At 31.4% G+C, this 19,722-nt stretch overlaps 2 protein-coding genes across 2 annotated transcripts in view; one reads left to right on the forward strand and one right to left on the reverse strand.

Annotated features, from left to right (window-relative positions):
- Nucleotides 1-19,722, forward strand: part of LOC109594232 (two pore potassium channel protein sup-9) — a 125,219-nt gene that overhangs the window by 73,713 nt on the left and 31,784 nt on the right. The window lies entirely within an intron of this gene.
- Nucleotides 18,033-19,667, reverse strand: LOC109594217 (zinc finger protein 853). The gene has a single exon (XM_049962777.1). It carries the CDS (start codon nt 19,665-19,667, stop codon nt 18,033-18,035), a length of 1,635 nt encoding a protein of 544 aa, XP_049818734.1.

The raw sequence follows: 19,722 nt of genomic DNA on the forward strand, positions 1-19,722 counted from the left end.
GAGTGCCCTTGTGACGTTTTATAAAAAAGTTCCAATAAAATTAGTATAATTCTATTGTTTTTTATTTTAAGACATTTAATATAAAGGTTGAGGCTTTCGCGACCATTATTTCCATATCCATATATATCAGTTGTTCTGGTTTATTGGTCGACGTTTGTTGGATTTATTTCCTAACGTTTCGCTACCACGAGTGGCTAACATCTTCAGAGGTCTGATCTGGTTCGTGTCACTTTGACACGACACAGACTGCAAGACTGACTATCAGACGAATCAATTATTCTTTATAATTTGTCATTTAAAAATGTAATTAAGATTGATATAACATTTGTCTTATAAATATTATTAACATATTTTCCAGCTCTTAAAATATGAATAGCAATAAATTTTCTCAGTTTGGATCAGAAGAAATATTTCAAAATATCAAATGAAGATTCATATATTTCCTTACATAAGGTAAATGATATCTTGATATATCAAGGTTATACAGAATTATTAATAATGATGGATAGAGTATTGAATAATTTCTAAAATATTTTACAAATTTTGATCTGATGTGACATACTTATAAAAAAAGTTACAATTTCTGATATTTTCATAAATTTATTAGCATAATTTTAATGTTTCTTATTTTGAAACTTTTAAGTTTGGAATCAAACAGACTCTAAGTCACTTTTTCTCCATAATTTGTCATTTAAAACTCAATTTCTACAGTTTTTATTAAAGCAAATCCTACGAAATATCATATGGAATTGCATATACATACGACATAGGTAAATGACGCATAGTAAAACAAATAAATTGGTGAAAGTCACATGTTGATATATTATTTCTTAACAAAGTTATAAAACAAAATATTAAAACTAATGAAAAAGTATTCATGAATTTCTAAGTTATTTTACAGATAGACACATTAGATACAGTTATTGCATTTTGTTAAATGCATTGTTCAACTTTTACTGCAAAATCAATTAATAACTCCACTTAAATCTGTTAATTATTATGTCCATCCTTGACACTTTTAAGTGTACCGTAAATCTCGTTAAGGTGCTAGTTACACCCTGACAAGGGGCGAATGTTCAGGTACAAATAAATTAGCAAACCCGAAAAGTAACTAATTTTTAATTTCAACCTACCACCGTTATTATTACAAAATAGCTATTATGCCTTCCTGGTGCGGAAAGTGAGATGAAAGAGCAACTTGGCACGGAGGATGCGGTTTAAAAATAAAATTATGATGGGTGACCTATTTGAATAATGATTGTAGCTGTCACTTACTGTTTATTTATTTTAAGAATGGCGCCAGATCTAATTTATGATCTTAAATGGTTTAAGATCTAAAACACACTTTATTGTATTTTTATAGACCGCAGATCATTAGTAAAACAGACCTTGCACTAAATTAGCTTCCTTGACATTTAATTGTTTAACTGTGCGTTTTAGGAATTTACAGAAAATTGCGAAAATAACCTTTTACCACAAAACATTAATGTAATTTACAAAATTTTCTCATGTGTTTTTTTCTTATCAATCTTTATATCTTACTGGGTTAGAATTTTGTTTTGAGCTATGGTAGTCACAATGAAAAGTGACGTTTGCACCGAAGACAAACTAAATAAATTGAAAAATGACCTCGTCATTAAACCGAGAAGAATAGGCTGTCGATGTAGTTGTCCGCGTAGCAATTCAATAAACATCGATATCGATGGACGAGACAAAGGCCTGTCACCGACCCGGCCAGACGTCAAAGGTACGGAGTAAAAACAAAAAGACCACTGCTGGTCCAAACAATCTAGAGGAGTTGGTTGTTATTGCGCCAATTGACAGGAATGGCTGGTACAACTTTGATACCCTGTCAAATATCTCAACACCGCACACCTTTAATATTAACGTAAGGATGATAATACCATTGCTTTGTATTATATACTAACATACATGTTGCAGGGTGTATTATAACAGGAAATGATGTGAAACATATCTCATAAAAATTTTGTAATAAATAGATATATAGATAAAATAAAATTAACTCAGGAGGTATATTTTTATGTTATTTAAACTCAAACAATAAGCCATAAATCACTAAAATTTCTATAATTTCGATAACTATTTCCTTTTCATCAAGTTGTAGAGGTTTAATGACGGTTAAAATTGGATTATGTGATTACGCAATGGCGCCAACTAAATTATAACCTTGAATGCTACCACACTAATGTTTTATACTTATTGCAAGAACTTATTAACTTTGGTAACAAAACAACAGTTGTATAATCGTAGAGCAAGCATATGTGTACCTGGACTGGCTCAGTAAGAATTTGGTTGTTTTTCAACACCAGACCAAGTTTATTGACACGGCCGTTTTATTTTTAAAGCTTCCGCTTATAAATGGCTTGCATATCGAAGTTTTATGTCTCTAATGGCAGCTGTAAATACGGACGTATGCGAAAGCAGAAATGATATCTTCGAGTTATATCTGTCAAAGAGTTTACGACGACGATCACTTAACTGTTTCATTTCAATATCTCGGAAAAGTTCGTTCGCTGACTTTCATTGCTTTATTCGCCATTAATATGTATATTGAAGTACATTTGATAGCTCATATGTATGTCGAATATTTTCTGTTAACATTGGACTATTATTAATCAAAAAATATTTTTCTTAATAACTTTAAAAACAATTATTGTAATTAATACAAGTACTAAGATCATTTTTAAACAGATGCATTCATTACCATTATAACGTGTATAAAGAAAAAGACAATAAATTAGTTTTAATGATCTATTCAGAATAGTTAATTGTGTTACAAACTAATAGACGCCCACAGTTTTAATTTCATAGCTAATTAAAAAATGCAGAGAATCTTCATCACAAGTTGAGCTACACTTTGAAAATGATCACATATTTACCCAATTATAATTTAATTGCAGTAATAACCTTAAAGATGTTAATTAGGTGTAACGTTCAAATTTTGTGGAAATGGGCTTCTTATTAATTAGGTGTCAGCTCCTTTTCAATCTTTGTTTCTAATTTTAAATTTGAATAATCAAAAAAAAGAAAGTTTTACTGAGTAAACTGTCCACAAAAAATATGATAGACATAAATAAAAGTCACTCATTTGTAAAAGTTACCTCATGAAAAAAGTTATTATCAATAATGTCCCAAAAATTTACACTTTAAACCAGTATTTAGATTTCATTGATTTTTGATATGTACGAATGAGGTACCCATGTACATGGGTACCTCATTCGTTACAACTTCTGCTCGACACTGAAAGTACGTCAAGATCTAAGAAAGAAGAATTTGGAAGTCTGTCCATGTTTCATACGTGTTCAATCAGGGATATGTCGAGAAATCTTACTAACCAGCAACAAATTTATATCGGAATCTTGGAAATATTTTAAAGTAATCCTTACTGCATGGTGTTTGTTGTTAGAAAAATCGTATTTCAGGAGTTTTAAGACAGAATAGCAAATTGGGTTTCATAATTTAATTGATATATAACTGGGAAATCAACTTTAATGAAAAATTAAGAAAATTAAGAAATTGTACTCCAAATCAAAACTGTGATACCTAACAAACCAGACAAAATCAGGACAAACCACTGAAGATGACCTCATTGCATTCTACATTCCAAAGATGTCTTCACCATTGTAATCTTTGTGGATATGTTGCAATATGAGAGGAAGCAGACATGATAAATAAAAAGTACAAAAGAATTGTTCTACAAACCACTGGTTGACTATTGCAAGAGTATGATCTCGTAGAGGTAAAGTTCTAAGGTGAAGATTTTGACTCGTTTGATAACTGACGATCCTGAACGTCCCACATGTCGGTCATGACATTCTTCTGGCCATACTCTCCAACAATTCTAGACAGAGCTTTGACTCTGATTCATCCTATTGGTAATTTCCTCAAACAACAGACGAACTGAGTCTGTATTATATGAATTCAACGCATACAAAAATTATTCAAAAACTGATTGCTCTTCGATAAAGTACTTTCAAAATCTGTTTTCTATATTACTGAATCATTCAATACATTATTATAGGTTTCAATGAGCAATGGAAGCAATTTAATAAAGTTTAAAGATAAATCTAATACTTTCACCCTTGTATTTTTGTGACTAATAATAGCAGAGAATAGTCGGGCAAATCTATATAATGGATAGAGATGTCTTCATTTTTGAAAAACCATTTAAAAGTGTATTTTCTAAAGCGTTCCAAACAATCACATAATAGTTTACTATTGTTGCTTTCCGACTTTTGGTTTGTGTAGATTTCAAGGTATTTAGTACCTGTTAAAAAGGTTGTCAATTGATACAATTATTTATGAGGCGGTTCTTTAACGGGAAGATTTGTTTTGAAGGTTGAAAGATAAGAGTAATTCGTTTAGGACCACATAAATATTTTAAATGTACAATTTAATTGACCAATTTCACCGATACCACTTAATAATTTCAAAGGTTTCGACTAAAATGACAATGCACTATTTGATAGTGTATTTTTACTTCATAGATAAAGACTATCTAAAAGGTACTAAATCTGTCTCATATATTTATTTTGAGAACGTTACAGAACAATTTAAAAAGGTTGACCCATTCTTAAAACTAAACGGAAAAAAAACAAAGTAAACAATTAACCTATAAAATTTGTTTCTCATAAACCTCTATCTATAGGAACAAGTACTAACATACTCTTTGTTGTTTGAAAAATTATGTAACCGACTAGTTAAATTTATGTAAAAAATCTTGTAGTGAACATATTTGAGCATTTCTTAGATACCATAATCCGTTCGGTCCCTAATTCACAACAAAGTCAAAATAATTGTTGCCACGCATTTCAGGTAAATTAAGATAAATGATGGCATTCCTATTTTGGGGCGCTGAGCGATAACTTCCTCGAATTTATCACTAGAACATCACCTGCCTTTTACGGAACAACACCCCACTGGTCTGTAACATTATCAAAGCGAAGACGCAACCATTTCTCAGCACCGTAGGAAAGAAATGCGTTTTTGCCAATACACCATTTTTATCTTTTGATTAGTCTGTGACTGAAAGTCTCTATTCGATTCCCCGAAGTCACGGACGGTGAAGCAAAAAAAAAAAATGTCTATATAAAACCTATACTATAATTAACTTAATTATAATTTTTGATTCTGTTCATCTGTTGTAGTCATAAACATTTTAATTAATAATTTTCTCAATTAAAATAGTCAAGAAATGTTTAGAGGCACCTGCACTCATCTAACTCGTTGGCCTGCGTTCAATCCCACATATCTCCTTGCTTTCTAATAGGCTCCGGTAATTAGAATCGGAGATTAATAGGACCAACAAAATTCCATTCCTGTTCCTTGATTAAATCATCCGGAATAACAAACCGCCGTTGTATTTGCTTATGAAACGCATTTTATAATAGCCATTTGCCGCTACTAATTGGTATTTATTGGTGATTTTAACTAATTGATAAGATTTTAAGATGCACGGATTCACGATAATCGTGTGATTTGAATTTTTATGTCCGAGTCATTGACCAATCCACAAATCTCAAAGACAAACATTCAGTTTTATATAACGATTATTTAAATATTTTTTTTTAAATAAAATTAAGAACCGTCGAATTAAGTAAGAAAGGCAATCTGATTAAAAATTATAAAAGTCGAGCACCGCGTGCTGTGAATCGGCTACGCGATAATTGAGTAGTGCCGCTCAAATTATCTATCCGACGTCATTAATCATTCATTCCGAAACATGTTAATTAAATTCGTTGTGGTTTCATTAAAATCGGCCCCGATCCGATAAGCAAAATAAACAGAAACAATGGACCGAGCTCATTGAATTACCTGTCCATCATAAATTTGATGAGTCGTAACAACAAAAATTCTTCTTACTTGTTGATCTCGTTCGCAAAACATTTTTATACAGGAGCGAAAGTGTTCAGGTTATCGCCTATAATTGAGTCGCACCTATTATTTCAATTGTATTCTGAAAGGCTCACATAATAAAAACAACTCCAGAATAATCTTGCTTTAACAAAAGGCGTATCAGATCAATTCCTTAGATAATATGATAATAATTGAAAAGGTATCATTTTCATAGATGTTATCGGTGAAATGGTCATAAAACATTTCGTTTGTTTGTTGGGACAACACCCATAAAGTTATTGGATTCATGGTGACATACGATCATCAATCACCTCCGGAGTATAAAGATCTTGACTTGTTCTGGATAAGAAGTAGGTAAGTATGTTTATTTTAATTTGTTAAGTTTTAATTACAGTTGCTTTGTTTTTTATTAATTGGATTATTACCAGGAACAAATACATACAGTGGTGCCCATCATTTTTGATAATCTTTTTATTGAAAATTCGTTATACCGCTTTATGATTTCCTGATATTTCAGTATATATTACAAAAAAATGGATTACCTTTTATGTTTACAAGATGTGAATTCAGTTTCAATTAAACAACATTAACAGGTGATATCAAGAACAAAATGATTATACTATCAAATTTTATTAAATAAAATATAAGTGTGTATTTGATATTATACCATTCTTATGTCTATGCCATTTAAAGTTTAAAGGCATATCAAATTTCATCCATCGTGCATCATGTCTCTCTCAAAATTTAGTCGAAATGAACGCTTTTCAATCGATATATGGTTGTTTATATTCAATATGAAAAAATATACATATAAATACACTGAAATATAGAGTAAATTAAAATTTATTCCATACTTTTGATTACGACTGTATATCAACAACGAGGTTGCTTTTCTAAAAAACATATAGTGTTACTACAATTTGGAATACATTTAAATGTGTTATTTCAAATATCTTCCACGATCCTATAAAGACTTGTATCATAATCAGAATCGTCGAGGAAGTAAATAAGTTGACATCGATTTATCAGAAATAATAGTTTAATATTATCCAGACATAGCAAGAACGGGTAATGCGAATGCGAATGCGAAGACAAATGTATAAATACGTTGTGCACCCATACGGACATAATGACATTATTTGATGGAGGGAAGCCATTCGTTTTACAACTTGCTGTGTACATATTGGTTAAGGAACAACAGACATAACCGTAATTTTTCTCAAGCCGCATTTAATTAAGTTATCTTCAATCAAACTGTAACGAACCCGTCAAGCCAGTTCACTTGTTAAATAAAAAATAAAACGCTAAAGTCTTAACACTCATTAAACAGGCTCGTTTCTTCATTTAGTTATCCTCTGTTTGCTCTCTATCATCGTTATTATCTGGATTGCCTGGCAAAATTGCTAATTACACTGATTATCATTGTTTTAATTTTATACGGCGCTTGCAATCAATCCACCGCTACTCTCTTGGGACCAATAATTTAATGACGTTTTGCTGTTTTTATTTATAATTCCTAAGACAAGTCTTGTGAACATACAAATAAGTGTCGAGAAAGACGTTGAAAAAATATGTTGAAATTAATGGGTTATCCATGTTTTAATTTTTTTTCTTAAGTCAACTGTACACCCCAGTAAAAGTCATCACTTCTTATTTTAATTTAAATATCAAATTATTTTGTTATTTAATATCCAAAGAGTAACATGAGAAGATTTACGAACACGGTCTAAAGTATTTTTTTTAATATACACACAGTTTCACTTAGTTGGAATTTTTGTGTAACAATTTTTTTTCATTTCCGCCTCAATTCAAGTTTCGACATCACACTAAAGTTGCATATTGAGATAATTTAACATTCAGCATTTCGGTTATTACAATATAATGTTACATTTGAATTTTGGGATAATGTAGATTTGGTCGGCCCATTTTTACACCCGTGATTGTCGGCAGATTAGTCCCGGTCATGGTTCCCTCGTAAACATCATAATGGAGTCATTTCAGCCGTGAAAGATTCATTCTGACACGTAAAATAAGCTGCTAATTTCAACATACACTGAAGAATGAATTCTTCAATTTAGTACCAGAAAATTAAGTGTAAACTAAAATATTAGTTTATAATATTTTACTCACCACCTGAGAGATTTAAAAAATAGAAGGTTGTAAACTTAATGAAAATAAAAAAGGAATTGTAGGCGCCTGGTGAATAAAAAGGAAATTGTTCATTTATACATTTATTATGTCCACATATGTTTTCCCTAAACAAATACAAATTTTAATTGAAATACTTGGGTGGTACCACCACAGTTTTCTTCTCAGGACTGAAGTGTCTGAGAAGTCTCTCCTGTCCTCTAAGAAGAACGATGTAGAAACACGTCACAAATAATAACAAGCCTATTATAAAGATCCAGTTGTATCGGGAATTCTGTGTGATATTTTCCGGAATATTGATAATGGTCCATCTATTTCTAGTTCTATCAACGTTGTTTTCTGGTGCAGTACTTCGGTCAAATGTGTTGTAGTAAGATCGATTGTGGTTATTCAAATGTTCGGTCTCGTTGACTCGTTGCGATGAGCTAGTTGCAGCGAATAGGTTCATTTTGCAAGTGGAAGCAGAAATTGACACAACTGAGGGCAATTGATATCCAATATTTAAAGAGGACAGGTATTACATTAATCCCAAATAGGTAAATATGTTATCCACTTTCATTTCACTACAATACATATTATTTATGATTTATAAATTTGTATTTTCTATTTAAATTAACATTGCGTATTTATTAAATTATACAACAGAAAAATATCTATTGGTATATTTTTTCATTTAGGTTATATACAGTGATGGCCAGAGAGATACCACACATCTCTAATTAAATCTAATAAATAATTTATACATAACTTTGTACATATTTATATTTAAAATTTTACCCTTTGTATGTTGTACACGATTAGACAAAGGTTTAATGAAATATCGCCAATAGATGAAATTAAATTTCACGTTTCTATTAATAACCACAATCATCTAAATTTGATACTTGGTGTTTAATCGAGGCTACATGTTGTTTCACAAGCTTTCAATTGTATGTAGACCCGGACTTTACTCTGACCAATCGAGAATCTCATTTTTATCTTTTAACCAACTTTAAATGCATACTTTGTATCATTATGATGCATAAAAATGTCTCTCATGATATCTCTATGTACGAAACATGGATTCATCAAAGTACTTTTCGCCAATATTCTGGACTATATTATATTAGTACATTGTTGTGCAAACTTTAAGATATGTTCTTTGTCAACATTTAAATACGTAAATTATGAGCTATGATATATTGCCATGAAGAAAATTTTGAGGGTAAGGTAGTTATCCTTATCCTAAGATAAAAGCCACTGACAGTTTTCGGTGGGTTAAAATAAAGTACAAAGTAGTTCAAATAAATTTTATTCGTAAAATTCTTGGGTACAAAATCAGGCTCAGTATGTTGGGTAAATATTAAAATGTAGAACATAACTGCAACAAGTACAATACACATCAAATATAAAAAATTTGAAAAACTGCCCGCACATTCATCATTTTGATTGTCAAAAAGACTTCCTGTATTGCTTGAATTATTCTCGCGTTCTTCCTTAAAGATGACTGTTATAACACTGTCGTTGGTTGTAGAAGCGTAAGACATGGAACTGTCGTAGCTGCTCAGTAAACTTTGTCTTTCGTCCATTTCTTTAGAGATGCTTGCCAATTGTTCAAAGTGTACAAGTCGTATGTGGTATCTCATCGACAAATTTCTCTATCAAGGTACCTAATAGTCACCCAGGTAAATTATGAATTAAAATATTATGTTTATTTCCGTTTATAACGGATTTGAAAACATTTAATCTGTATTTGGTTAGGATAATGTATATGGAATAACCTGTAAACAATAATATATAGTCGCAGAGACATTGTGAAATTAAATAATCGAAATTCGTTGAATATCATTACAATGGGTGAAATACATAGAAAAATATTTACAACTTTTGAACAACAAATGCAGTTTACAAACAAGACTTTTAATGTATTAACTAACCATGGCATAGTTAAACATTTTAAGAAAATTAATGTTAAAGTAGTTGATCTGACAAGTCTACTTTTAATACTGTTTCTCTATATTAAAAAAGAGGAAGCATCAAAAACTCAAAATTCAACAGAAGAATACGTACCAAAAGTTGTGATCGAGGTTCCCGACATTATGGCGAAGGAAGCGTCTAATATCAGCGTAAAGAAAGAAGAAGAGTCTCATGAAGGTCACAGAGAAGCTCCACATCCTATTCGTTATTTAACGAATAATAGTCACGTTTCATTTTTCTTGTTCTTATTAATTATTTGTATTCTTTGTTTATTGAAAGTTGCTTTCGATAAACACAACAAATAAAACATTTATGAAAGCTGTATATTATTTATTTAACTCATTTATACTAATATGAAGAAGTGAAATAACCAGAAATTTAATTTATCAATTTCTATTTGTTACCAGTTTCCAAATTCTATGGTCTCTATTAATTAAAGAATAAATATCTCAACTGTATAATAGTACAGTACTGTAGATTCTGCATGCCATTTTAAAGTTTGTTTAAATTATCTACATTATTCTAACTGAGAGACACCTTGTATAAAAAAATACAATAAGGTTCAATTTGTCAAAACGCATTGAAATGAGGAAATTTTATATACAATATGCATTTAAATTTTATGTTTATGTAACCAAATTATCTGACAGGATCAGTGAATCCGTCATCTTGTATATACAGTGTGATTTATTTAACTTTTATATTTATTGCCATTTCCGATTAAACTAGTAACCAAATTTTTTTGAGTGGCACCTTTTCTAGTTCTCTTTAAACTTTTAATGAATTTGTTAGGCGAAACACCCTGTATATATGAAAGAAGAACAATATATTAGAATAATTTTTCACATTTTAAAAGAATACCAAAAAACGGAACATCGGATTTTATCACTGGATGGAGACATACTAAATATATGTATACAATACCTGCTGAACAGGGTATTAAACGTTTGACAAAATTGTTAATCTCCTTAGTCGTTGTCGGTTAACCTCGCGTTTTCGGTAAATTAATTCGACAGTTGATATTTGATCCCTTTTAAAGGATTCGGTTACAAAAAAAGCTGCTTGTAAACCTTTGAGACCACCGTTTCGCCAATCGCGCCGATTTCCACTGAGGTGCCGCCATTTCTCAGAATGTCTGCGGGATTCTTTGGTTTTTTTCGCTAAACCGCAATAAACGATTAATCTTTGCAACAATAAAATATATAATTGTATAGGCAACACCGAATTAATATAAATTACCGTTTTGTTTTTAAGTACGGGACCGTGATTCAGAAATTTGATGTGTACGGTCTGAAGTCTGGCCAAACAATCGACAACTTAATAATAAAGGTTTTTATTTCGTGGGATGATGAGTTTTGTTAGTGTGGCAACTCACCCATCAACAGACCATTGTCTAAAATTTTCACGATACAATCCGTGGAGAATGCCAGAGCCGGCACCATTGTCCACAATTACTTGACACTCTCGTCCCATCCAATAACTCACAACTATGACCAAATGAATAAGACATTTCCAAACCACCGTTCAAAACGTGTTGGCACGTACAACTTTAAAAAAAAAACACTAGTACTACCAAGTTAAAGAAACTGATCACTTATTTTTGAACAAGGCAATTTGGAATTAGCGTTGGTTGGCACCGCACATTTACTTTAAATTTTCAAAAAAACTATCATCAGCGTAGTACACCGAATGTCTCAATAGCAGTCGACAATGGTTGTAAATCAGAAAAATCGCATTCCTTACGTGGCTTTCAGACAATTGCCCACCAGAGACCAACAGATTTGTTCGTAGTTCTTGCGACGCAATGCAATAACTATGCACTTTACACGGAACCCTTTTTTTCCTGACAGCATAGTTATGTCTGTCACGGCGTTGTCGTAATTATAATTAGTAGTTTGTTTTTATTAGTTCCAGCGAGGCTTTAATGACGTTATTGTTGCAATTATTTTTTGTAATAAGCGTGACCGCGGCCCGGCCGTACTAACGCATATTAAAACAGCTATTATTTTTACATAAATTTCTCATTACTCTCGCTAATTACCAAACACTCAATGTTTTTTAATCCATTTCTAGCCACTTATCTCGACCGACTTTGCTGAATTAGTTTCTCATCAGACAGTTAATATGCTGAAATTGTTTGATTAAACAAAGCTTTATAATTTTCAAATTTAAAGTATGTAAAATTAAACATATACAAATGCATGAAAAAATTAACATTTAAAACTCTTATAATTATATATATATATATATATATATATATATATATATATATATATATATATATATATATTATCTTATAATTATAGATTTTTAAATAAGTGGTAAACACATTATGTTATTACAATATAAAGCCTATTTTTATTTTGAATATTTGTGAAATGTATTATTAAGGTGTTAAACTTATTTACCGTTCAATGATAAAGAAATAAAATAATAACAGAATTTGTTATTGTATAGTATACTTCACTTTTATTCCAATAGTTTATTGATAACATTTTGGGTATTCGCCAGTTTAGGTAACATTTGTTTTTGGGTTAAGATATGTTTATATATGCAACTTGTAAAAGTATGTAACTAAATCATGTCTACAAGTTGGTAGTACCAAAAGTTACTAAAGATTTGCTGAAAACTAATCATTACAATAAATGACCAATTTATGTGTTATAGGTAACAATAAAATAAATAAGTTAAAACTTTATTATACAATTTATTAGCTAATTTTAATACTAATATTTGTTTTCGTATTAACTTCCAGCAATTTATTAACCAGTCATAAAAAACAAGCAACAAATTGACAATATATGTATTACATGTAGCTATGAAATTAAAAGTTTAAAAACTATAAATTGCCATTTGAAATTAACTGAAACTTGAATTCAATTTATTGGTAATTTTGGTTCAAATTATCAACCGACTAAAATAATGTAACATAAAAATAAAAACGTTGCTCGCACTGTCAAAAAATTGGTACGTGTTATTGGTTATACTATTTGTTACGTAAAATTGGGCAATAAATTGGTATGTAAATAACATTTGACATTGTTTTTATTAAATTAATATTTCTTTAAATTGCAATAATCTTTGTAGTTCTATTTCCCAGTAATTTATTAACTAGTTGAATTGGCCAATTTATGTGTTTACGTTTAATGATCTCTGCCATTGATAAATTAGCTAAAATTTAAACCTTGAATTCAAATTATTGAATTGTACAATGTCTTATACACACCAATTTATAATTCGATTATGAAACCAAACAATTGCTATGTGTAATATGACCAATAAACTGCTGCTTATATTTTTCGCCAATTTTATAATATATTTTTAACAAATTTTGATAGTATCCAATACCACAATCTTATAAACAAATTTGTTGCCCACACTAACGAAAAATTGGTAAGTAATTCATTAATTGCTTCGAACAAATTGGACAATAAATTAGTTTGTAAGTAATACTTGCCACTTTTTTCATTAAAAATTATATTTATACTTTACAATAATGTTTGATAAAAGAAATAGTAGTATTAAAGTATTATTTTGTTAATTAAGACGTTGATTATAAATGCCATCCCCTTAATTAAAATTAATTGACGGCAATAAAATTAACATAATTATTGCGAAGTGTAAAAATTCCTTAACTAGCTTTTAAAAGGAGAGGTATTTTGGATAATTAAATAAATATAATGTAATTTCAACGTTTCTAAAAATTAATTACTACGAAAGTACGATAAACTAATCTTTATAACGATCCTAAATCTTAATAAAATAGTATTAAACAACCAACAGTTGTTCAATGAAACAATTATTTAAGAAATATGTGGTTAGTTTGTGGTTTAAATTGAGTGCCAAGTTCAGCATTGAAACACACTTTTGTATAATTTTGCGGTACTTCAGATTGCATGAAATATTTACGTTGTTAATTATGTAATATACAAATTTTTGTCATTTAACGGTATAATGCTCGATTTCAGGCCAGTATATTAGTTTACATTTAGGAAAGTCTTTGTGAGACAACAATTAAAAATACACGAAATCAAACCGTAAACCGCTTCCATAAATGTATCATAATATAAAAAATTGTATGCTTCACAATCGTTTTCAATGACGCATTTGTAAAGTTAAATGAAGACACGATGAACGATCACATCTCGACGATAAAGAAATGATTTGATCTAGGCAATGAAACGCGATCAGTCGTGCGTTTCGAATTATTCACATAAAGCAATACGCAAGATATTCCATAATATGACGATTCCTTTGCTTACCGCCATACTAATTTGTTTCAGTGACTTATCATTTGGATTCAACGTGTTTTTTTTACGAACGTGATAATTAGTTTTAGAAACGTATTGTCTAATTTATTATTAGTATGGTATTCAAGGTGTATAGGGATTTGAATTTTTATCTATACAAATTATAATATATTATATATATTACAACATAGTATTGAACTCCGTTTATTTATTTGATTGAAAATTTAGAAGATAGTACAAGAAAAATCAGCAAGTTACTTAACCTGGTATCTAATATAATATAACTATGTCGTTAATTCAATAAGATGACATGTAATATTATAGATTGAAATTTTATCCATCGAAAATTTACTTACAATCAAAATTTATAATCTGGAAGGGCTATTCCTTTTCCAATGCATCGTTGTACATGCTGAACATCATTATGATAATACACTAATACAAATTAACAGAACAACAAAACGATTGAAATGAATTATTCAGATAATTTACAAAAACATCCAAAGTTTAGAAGAATACCATTAACTTTGTCTTTATTTATTGTGATTTCCAAAACCAAGTGAATTAAACATGATTAAACTCCCAAGAACAATTTGCTTTCTAAATCTCTCCCAATCACGGCATCATTATATTGTTGTTCAGTGCAGAAACAAAAATAAATCCAGAATTATCTCTGGAAGACATGTTGTGGAAATATTAAAAACGTTTCTGTCCAGTCACGTCTAATGCAGTTAGTGCATATCAATCGCGGCCAGTCGACGTTGTTACAGCAATTACAATCGAGGTGCAGGAATCTCCTGTCTGTTTGACAGATTAATTACATCATATCAATCTGGAGGACTCAATTAAAGAGTCTCAACGTGTACTGTCAATCTCTTACGGCGCGCTATGTTCGTAGTTCAAATAGTACGATTATTATTAACTGTTGAAACTTGCAGTACAACACTTAAGGCACCTTTAGAGAACATGCAGAATATTATTATGTTTTGACTCTTTTACATTTTGTTTTGTAAATATATTATTATTATATTGTTTTTACTTTAAATAATGTGGTGGCAATGCATTTAAACATTAAAACTCATTAGTTCAGTTTGACTTAATCAGAAAAAAAAATAAAAATTTGATAGAATTGTACATTAAAAAGTCTTAACACAAGAAAGGTTTTGATGAGATTACCATCTAAGTTCATGAAAAAAATTTACTCTTGACTATTTAATCAATAGAAAAGGCGTGTTCATTCCTCTTTACAACGCAGGACCATGTGTATCGTTAGATACTTAAAGGAAGCTTCAAATTATTAGATGGGAAGTTCTACTTCATCCATCATGTAGTCCAGATCTTTCTCCAAGAGAGAATTGAGATTGTCAAATTTTTTTCAGAAGAACACAACAGAAATTGACTTTTTCTTGAGTACCGTTCAATGTTATTTAAGTTGAAATAAAAGAGGATTTAGTAAATTCTAGCTAATTCAGATAATCTTGTAGTTAAAATTATTATTAAAGTAATAGAAAAGGAATTTATTTCTGTAATCCAAAAATTGATCATTCAAAATTTTGGATTATTATGTAACCTTTAGACATTTGGATTATTAGGTTTTATTAAATTAAAGGAAAATTTGATTAAAAATTCTATTGTATCAAATAAAGTATAGTCAATTAAAAAATTAGATTATATGGTCCTAATCTGTAGTACCTGCACATTAATTAATTATGGTTTATCGAAAGATTATCTAGGACTGCAACTCTGAATTTACAATTCTATTAACCAAAATTAATTATAATAATTATTATAATTCAACTTATATAGTTTTAAATTTACTTTTTAACAAAAAATTGTTGATAACAAAGACGTTTTAGTTATTAAAAAGAGTAAGTGAAATTTGATTTAAAAGGAAATCGTACTTTGAAAAAACAAATTGTGCAATATAAATATTTTTAAAACACAGATAGCATCGTGCTAAAGAAGCATCCAAAATTTTCAACTTGTCTCTGTTAATTCTCATAAAGTCTAATGGATCAAGATGAATAGATAGATGAATTACCCCGTTTACTAAAACCTAAAAAGGAAAATATGAAATAAAAACAGTATGAATGTTCCATTCAAAGAAGGCATTATTCGAAAGACTTTTTATTATTTTCCAATAACACATGGGCAGTTTTCTTATGAACAACCAGTTTTATTACAAAGTGCACGAATAAAGTAAATTAAAGATAACCCAAACATGCAGTACAATAGATAATTCCTCTTGCAATAAATATTTAATGATCAACACATCGTCGTCTTTATGTTTAGCCAAACGCGTACATAAAGAATGCGGTCCCATCGACGTCCACCTATCTGAAAGTTTCTTGTCTCATTTATCGATCAAATCTCTGCCGATTAGTTCGTCCATAGTTAATCCTGCTATTCCAGGTTAGCGCGGCACCATTTCCTGTCGGCTATTTGCGCAATCGTGGCCCTGGGACGGATTCCATTATCTCGTGTTATGCACTCTAATGGGTAATTACCGCATACGTCGGGCCGATACTCGGAACTATAATAGTCAAGCATCCGAAGCAAATATTTTGATACGGCCGCGCTGTAATAACTCAATTTGCCCCTAACCATTTCTAATTCAATCACACATACGATCGGCCATTACTCATGCCGACCTACGGTTTTCGTATCGAAACAGGAACACCATACAGTGATTTGCAATTGCGCAGGAAAATTGATAAATTGAACGGTTTTAGCCGTTGATTAATTTTCAAGTAAGGTGATTATGTGCAGTTTTTGCTAACGTGTAATCACTACGAGGAAGGATGTGACCTGAGTGGTTATCGAGAAGGATCGCCTCTAAGTTGTTGTTGGGGGAACACCCACACGAACTAGTTAAAACAAGAAGAAAGAAACAGTTGTAAAAAGTGAAAATTAATATTGTACCAGAATTATTTTACACATCTGGTTACTATTGTTACCGTTAGAAGAATATGATTCAAGATATTTTCATTCTTCTTACTGTGTTTTTTAAAATAATAAGGAGGTAACGTGTTAAACATGAAAATTCTATTACTCCAGTTTGGCTCAACGAAAATGAAAAACATAAACTAATATCAAAACCACCTTCACCTGCCTTTTTAATTCCTTTTGAGAAAAAAAAGAACCAACACTGACTGAGCTTACCTTAAAGATGAAAATAGAGTGTAACTTTTTGCAGCCTTTTGCAGTTAAAATTTTAGGACTGGTTTTACTGTTTGAAAATTTTGGCTTATTAATTCTCATCAGGCATTTATACCTTTAAGGGCACACCTAGTGTGCAATTTTGAAGAATTGAAAAATTGTACAAACCTTCAAAAATAACATACTATAGTTATTTCTAATGATTCGATCATCTAGAAGATGAACTACAACAGCCCAACAAGAAACAAGAGAAATAAGGTAAATTATGGAGACCTGAAATAGCAGTTATTCAAATTTGCTACAATGACCCTCTAGTTTTTCGATTGGAAAATTTGGTGACAATTATATAAATTGTATAATTGCATAATCTATCAGATATACAGCTTTATATATTCTCATAAAACTGCACGAACCTAATAGTATCATTCTAACATACCTAACCAAATTATCAAAAAATAAAATAACACAAATATTTAAAATAATTTCTTTATTATATGAAATATATGTGAAAATTTTTAATACAATTTATACTTTCTTTGTAATAATAATAAATTATTATTAAAATTTAATTTAATACATAGAATATCTTTTTGATAAGCTTTTCCACATATTCGACCAATCATCTTCATTTTATCATTCAATTTATACTGTCTGGTTAGCTGCCCCACATCTGCGACTACAGCCGACCTCATGTACCCTAAGGTGATCAGCCCTAATAAAACCCTTTTGACAAGTACCACATGCAAGGGGAAAGGTGCCATCATGATGAATTTTCAATGCATGTTTAAGTAAGTCGCTCTTAATGGTATAAGACTTGGTACATCTGTCACATTTGTGCTTCTTTACCGCCGAGTGAACTAAAAAATGTTTATTACGTCTTTCTTCTGTCTCGAACTTCTTTCCACAGATTGTGCATCTGTGTGACTTGCCGCCGATGTGATGGGCGTTTACGTGTTGTGTTCTGTGTGACAACTTATTGAAAAGCCTCCCACAGTATTCACATACATGCTTTTGCAATTGCTCAGTTAGGATTGGCAATGATTCAAGATTAGGGCTTGAATGATCTAGAGACACAGTAAAACTGAAATTTTGCTGTTGCTGTACTCCATTTGGCAACACAGCAATAATTACTTGCTGTTCCTGTGGCTGTGCTGTCACAGGTTCTTTTTGCTGCTGACCTTGTAATAAAGAAGGCTCTAGAGGTTGAGGCAAAGCTGCCTGTTGTTGATAACCTTGAATCAAGTTATCATCCAACGGATTTTGTATTTGTCCTTGACTTGGTAAGGTTGATATAAGTTCTTGTAGTTCTCGCATCAAGCGATCACTTGCTTGTTGTTGTAAAATCTGTTCTTGCTGCAATATTGGAGATTGCTGCAATACTGGAGATTGCTGCAATACTGGAGATTGCTGCAATACTGAAGATTGCTGCAATACTGGAGATTGCTGCAATACTGGAGATTGCTGCAATACTGGAGATTGCTGCAATACTGGAGATTGCTGCAATACTGGACCTTGAGCCTGATGCATTGCTGGACCTTGAGCCTGATGCATTGATGGACCTTGAGCCTGATGCATTGCTGGACCTTGAGCCTGATGCATTGCTGGACCTTGAGCCTGATGCATTGCTGGACCTTGAGCCTGATGCATTGCTGGACCTTGAGCCTGATGCATTGCTGGACCTTGAGCCTGATGCATTGCTGGACCTTGAGCCTGATGCATTGCTGGACCTTGAGCCTGATGCATTGCTGGACCTTGAGCCTGATGCATTGCTGGACCTTGAGCATGGTGCATTGCTGGACCTTGAGCATGATGCATTGCTGGAGCTTGAGCCTGATGCATTGCTGGAGCTTGAGCCTGATGCATTGCTGGTGCTTGAGCATGATGCATTGCTGGTGCTTGAGCATGATGCATTGCTGAAGCTTGAGTCTGATGCATTGCTGAAGCTTGAGTCTGATGCATTGCTGAAGCTTGAGTCTGATGCATTGCTGAAGCTTGAGTCTGATGCATTGCTGAAGCTTGAGTCTGATGCATTGCTGAAGCTTGAGTCTGATGCATTGCTGAAGCTTGAGTCTGATGCATTGCTGAAGCTTGAGTCTGATGCATTGCTGAAGCTTGATGCATTCGTGGAGCCTGCTGCATTGATGGAGCCTGCAGGTACTGTAAGTGATTTTGTTGATAATCTTGAACCAACTGTTGATTCCAAATATAATGTCCTTGGTGTTCTTGATGCACGTATGGCTGTTGGTTTTGCCAGTAGTAGTTATTGTGATTATCCATTGGAATTAGATAATATGTTACTGATAATACTATTCTAACTCACTGTTCAGTTCTG

The sequence above is a fragment of the Aethina tumida genome, chromosome 2 (assembly GCF_024364675.1).
Source record: "Aethina tumida isolate Nest 87 chromosome 2, icAetTumi1.1, whole genome shotgun sequence".
Lineage (NCBI taxonomy): Eukaryota > Metazoa > Arthropoda > Insecta > Coleoptera > Nitidulidae > Aethina > Aethina tumida.